Raw genomic sequence first — 5,581 nt, 5'->3', positions numbered from 1 at the left:
TGGGGGTCTTTAAAAGGAGGCTGGACAAACATCTGGCCGGGGTCATTTGACCCCAGTACTCTTTCCTGCCACGTCAGGGGATCAGACTAAATTATCTCCTCAGGTCCCCTCCGACCTGCCAACTATGAAACTATGACTTCATGGATCATTGTCATTTCCCTAATTCCTGCTAATCTCTCTCCACTACACAGGTATTAATGATCCATTCTCCTTTTGAACAGAGATTTAACACTGTTCAATCTATTCTTTCTTCTGCAGTTTTGCTGTCTGTTTGCTATTCCCAGTAATCTCTTTCATTTCAAAGCCTTCAGACTATTTTTAATCCTAGCTGAAAAACCTTAACTCAGGTGTGGCCATATTAACTCGGTATAGAAACAACTGCCAGTGAAATATTGAAGGCACTGTCAAGACACTCCAGAAGGCTAGATCTTGTTTTATGAATCTGATTAAGAGGCGTACATTTAATTATAATGACAAGAGAAATCATGACACAGTATATTTGGACTGGTTTTGCATAGTTTGTTGTGTTTCCTAAATGTAATATATAATCCAGTAAATTAGCCCACATTCCAATAAAGTTATATGTGTTTTGACTTGGATCTTACACTGTGTAATGTAGCCCAAGGCCCTCTAGCATATTAGTAAAACTTCTAGTTTCTTTTTACGTTGGGAGGGTGGGGGCTGGAAATTGTGCATTGTGTTATATGTGATGCTGCCCTACACCTTCTGCAGCCCCAAATCCTAGATCCACCCATGGATAAGACAGAAGTGAAGCTGGGATGTGTCAAGTCCCAGCATTATGATTATGATGAAGGGAGATAGAAAGATGCAGGAGAGTTGGGGAAGACTTGGCAACAGCAAGACCCTCCCTTGCATGCACCTTGGGGACACGTGGTGTCCCATGCATGTGGGGTCCTCCTTCCAGGGTAATTGGCCTGATTTGGTGTCCCTGAAACCCACATTGCCCCCTAGTGTGCCCTCCAAACCACCTGGGCAGAGCGTGAGCAGGTTTTGGCAGAACCAGGTGGAAGTGAGTACTTAGCCTGGCAGGAGAGAGAGGTATGATTATGGGATGGGTGGTGTAGCATGAAGAATGGAGCCAAGAGTCCTAGGTTCTCTCCCCAGATCAGGAAGGGAAACTGGGGGGGGGGTCTAATGAGTTGGAGCAGGGATCCCTTTTGAGTGTTTCAGGGTATAAAGGGGTTAAGGGGGGAGCCAGTGACACCAGAGCTATGTCCAGTATGATATTATGCTTCTGGCAGCTGTGATAGCCCAGCCCTGGTGCTCACATCAGGCCAGGAGGGCCCAGAAAGGAGTGAAGGACTCTAGCCTGGACTTGTAGTTTAAGTTCCCCCTGCCCTCCCACATGTACACACCCTCCCACAGCCCTGCTGGTGCTTCTAACTCCTGACCTGCAGCCCCCTGCCAGCCCAGCTAAGGTTCCACTTGCTTTGCCCACGCTCCATGCTGGTAGAGGATAGAGGAGAGGAAAACTCAGGGCAGCCATGAACTGAGGGCACAGTGGCTGAAATCGGGGACCTGCCCTATTCCCCGTGTGTTTGTGTGTGTGTTTTCAGGGGGCACATAGGACTGACCCCCCCCCCCCCCACAGGTGGCCCCCCCCCCCCCCCCCAAAAAAAAAAAAAAAAAAACAACACCAAAAAACTAAGTCCAGGATACCTCAGGTTGTCATCTCCTGTAGGGACTCAGCCCTATACTTACAGGGTACTTTGAGGCCATCCGTGAACCCAACCCAGGCCCCAGTCTTCACTTACACCCAAGCAGAGAACCCTGGCATCCAATCAACCCAACTCAATCCGTTCTAAGTGCCTGAGGACATCAAGATCAGATGGCCCCAAAGTTCTTGGAGATTCTGCAGTGAGACCAGCAGAACAAGCACAGGCCACTGTCCTCTGTGTTCCACCTCTCTATGAGTCTGGCTTCCAGCTTCCCCCTCCCCAAAACTCCCCAGCTAGGCTAGATCAGGAGCCGTGTTACAAGGCATGCTCTCCTTGTGGAAAAGGCACTTAAGTAGGGACATGATAGCAGTCTTCAAATATTTGAAAGGATGCCATAAAGAAAAGGGAGAGCACCTCATCTCTCTTGCTACAGAGAGTAGTATACAGATCAATGGCTTGAAGTTGTAGCACAGTAGATTTAGATAGGATACCAGGAAAAACGTCTTCAGTGTTAGAACAGTGAGGCAGTGGGCCTAGGGACTGCCTAGGAAAGCTGTGGACTCTCCATCGTTGGAAGTGTACAAGAAGAGGTTCATAGATTCATAGATTGTAAGGGGCTGGAAGGGATCGTGCAAGATCATTGGGTCCAGTCTCGCTTGCACTAGGCAGGAAAGACAACTGGGTTCAGGTGACCCTAGCAAAGTGACCATCCAGTCTCCTCTTGAAGATTTCCAGGGCAGGTGATTACACCACCTCTGGAGGGAGCTTATTCCACAGTCTGGACACCGTAGCTGGGAAGTTTTGCCTAATGTTGAGCCTGAAATGGTCTTCCAGGAGTTTGTGACCATTACTCCTGGTTTTCCCCAAGGGTGCCCTGGTGAACAGCTGTTTGCTGAGCCCTTGATGTATTCCCCTAATATAGTGGTAAGCTGCTACCAAGTCTCCTCTCAGCCTTCTCTTTTTTAGGCTGAAGAGACCCAAGTCCCTCAGCTTTTCCTCATATGGCTTGCCTTGCAAGTCTCTAATCATACAGGTAATCTCTGATTATACAAGTTGGATAAGCATTGGTCAGGGAAGATGCAGGAATAGCTATGCCCATGTTCCACTAAGGGTATATCCCGGGCTGTTGAGTTTTGCTGGTTGCCACATGGGGCTGAAATCTACACCCTCCCCTCCACCCCACAACTCCCCAGCACCTTTCTGCTACATGTGCAGGGAGTGTTTAACCCTTCCTCAGAGGCATTGGGTGTTGGCTACAGCCAAGGCTGGGGATTGGGAGTGGGCTGTGCCAATGCATCTACTGGAAATTGAACCTTGAGGCTTGAGAGTCTTGCTCCTCCACTTAGGGTCAGACCAATTGCCATAGCAGGGTCAGGAAGGAATTTCACCCCATGATCATATTGGTATGGACTGCAGGGGGTTTTGCGTTCCTTTGTAGCGGGGAGGGATGTAGCCCTCTTCCCAGACTCTCTCTAGTATATATTATCAACTTTTGTAGCATCAAGACACTAGCCACTGTTGTCCCTCATGTCTATCTGTGGCAGATTCAGGTGTTATGTCTTGTGGTTGTGTCAGGGTTGACTGTGATTTTGCTAATAAATTGGACAATGGATTTATATAGGACAGCTTAATGGAGATGCCCCTCCTTAGGCAGGGGGGTTAGACTAGATGACCTCTGCAGGTCCCCTCCAGACAGACATCTCTAGGATTTTATGATTCTAAGTCCATGAGCCAATTTATTGATTGTTTGGGGTCTGTGGCCTGCTGTCCAGGCTCGAGGGTTCTGTTTCTAGGGACAAGAGTGGGGAGAGGTCAGCACTGATCCCAATCCACTCAGGCAAAAAAGCAGCCGAGGGCTTGAAGATCTGGAGGAATGGGGAGTCAGGCAGGGTGTAGTTGGCCAGGTAGATGGTCTCCCCTCTGGCCAGGTAGGCAGCCCAGATGCCGAACGTCCCAATGGTCATGATTGTGTGGTTGCAATGGGCCAGCAGCGCAAAATCCCTGCCTGGAGACAACTCCCTCCCATCCCCAACGAAGTACACGTCCCCCCTTGAAGCATCAATGTTCTTTCGGCACCAGTCCATCCCATTGCTGGTCACCACAAAGACTGGCTCCTTGTACTTAGCCCGGAAGTAACCCATGGCCTTTTCCAGGTAGGTCCTGTCAGCTACCACCCCCTTCCAGGTTGTGGGCATCAGCTGGACATAGTCCCCCCGGCGGACATGGACGCCCACATAGGTCACATGGCGGCGCTGGCCACGCAACCTAGCCAGGTACTGGTTGGCCTCGTCCCGGACATGGTTGTGGAAGGAGAACTGCCAAAGGATCTCATCCCGGAGATGGTGGTAGAAGGTCCAGGAACAGGGGTATCCCATAAGCTGCACATACTTGCCCTGGATGTGTCTGTACTCCTCTGACATCCAGTCATGGAGCTGATAGTTCCTCCAAGGGATCCTCTTGACCATGTCCTTGTGGAGCACAGGCAGGGTGATATGAAAGAGGGGTGCCAGGTGTTGGTGCATCTCCGGGAGGATACAAGCCTGATGCCCATTCATCTTGGCCAGGGCATAGAGGGTGGCGTATTCCCCCATCTGGTTCCCCAGGCGCCCAATGGAGTTGACTGTCCATATGCCCTGAACTGAGGAAGTGTCTTGGCAGTGCCTTATGGGTTTGGGGTATGGTACCCTGTGCCTAGGGTCACTTTGCCAGCCATCAAGGAACAGGAAGAGAAGCACTGACAGGAAGGCCAGGAGTGAAAGAATCAGGAGGAAGACCAGGGTGGATGGGATCCAGGAGACCGTGACAGCCACAGCAGTAAGAGTAGAGGTGGTTCCAGCCTGGGAAGAGAGGGAGAAGAGTTGCATGAGACTCAGGAACATAGCAAGAATTTCAGGATATTCTTCCAGCACTCTCATCCATGTTAGGCCACAACCATTGGCCATGATGGCAGTAGCAGAGGGCAGTGGGACAATGATAGTCTTTCCACTCTTCTCTGCTGGAGGGATGGATGGAAAGATGGTGGATGTAGGATATAGAGAAGTTCTCAGGGAATGGTGGGAAGGGAGTGATAGAATGTAAATGGGAGTAGGGACAAGTAGATGGAAGGACTGATGGATGTTGTGGTCCATGTCTGGATACATGGCAGGGTTTGGTGAAAAAAAGGTGCAAGGGGTGTTGCTGGGGGGTGGGGACAGGGAGGAAGGAACAGAGGGATGCTGGAAAGACTGATGGAGAATTGGATGGATGTAGGGGGTAGATAAATGGATGGAGAGCATGTGGTTGGATGCCAGAAAAGAAGATGGAATGAGGAGTGTGTTCAGAGTGGAATTGATGGCAAGTGTGAAAGAACTGCAGATGAATGGAAGGATGACAGGGAGCCAAAGGATGGAGGGAAGGGAACACAGGCTGGAAGGAGAGAAGCCCCCCAGTGATGAAGAGCAAAAACAGCAGAAATTGAAAGCTGTGAAGGCCAGGATGTCCCAAACTGGAGACCCTCGTGTTGACACCCCTCTGAAACCCTGAATGGCCAGATCTAACCACTCACATTCCCCACAAGCGCCCCTCAGGCACCCAACTGGATAAGTCCCAGGTGGCCCTGCTCAGGCCCAACCCAACCGAAACTTCACCATGAACAGCAGGAACTCCCAGCCTAGAAAAGGCAAACATGCACCTGCACAATCCTAGATATCCCAGCTGATAAGACTGTACCTGAGCTACTTCAAGACCAGCCCTGCAGAACAGTAATGCAAACAGAGTAGGGGGATGGGGCTGGAGCAGGGAGGCAGGCAGCACCGAGGCCCACGTGTCCCCAGATATGAACCTATTAGTCCTCTCTAAGCCAGGGCACCCCATGCCTGATTCTTCCCTTCTGAGACTCACAGCCCACGTCAGCAGCAGGAAAT

The 5,581-nt window shown here is 50.5% G+C and overlaps 1 protein-coding gene across 1 annotated transcript; it reads right to left on the bottom strand.

Annotated features, from left to right (window-relative positions):
- Positions 1 to 3,415: 3,415 nt before the first annotated feature.
- Positions 3,416 to 5,070, bottom strand: LOC102387217 (galactoside 2-alpha-L-fucosyltransferase 2-like). Its single transcript, XM_025196659.1, has one exon. It carries the CDS (start codon positions 4,952 to 4,954, stop codon positions 3,416 to 3,418), a length of 1,539 nt encoding a protein of 512 aa, XP_025052444.1. The 5' UTR covers positions 4,955 to 5,070.
- Positions 5,071 to 5,581: the final 511 nt, after the last annotated feature.

This window comes from Alligator sinensis, unplaced genomic scaffold (assembly GCF_000455745.1).
Source record: "Alligator sinensis unplaced genomic scaffold, ASM45574v1 scaffold647_2, whole genome shotgun sequence".
NCBI lineage: Eukaryota > Metazoa > Chordata > Crocodylia > Alligatoridae > Alligator > Alligator sinensis.
The sequence above is the reverse complement of the archived record's forward strand: the minus strand, read 5'-3'. Positions and strand labels throughout refer to the sequence as shown.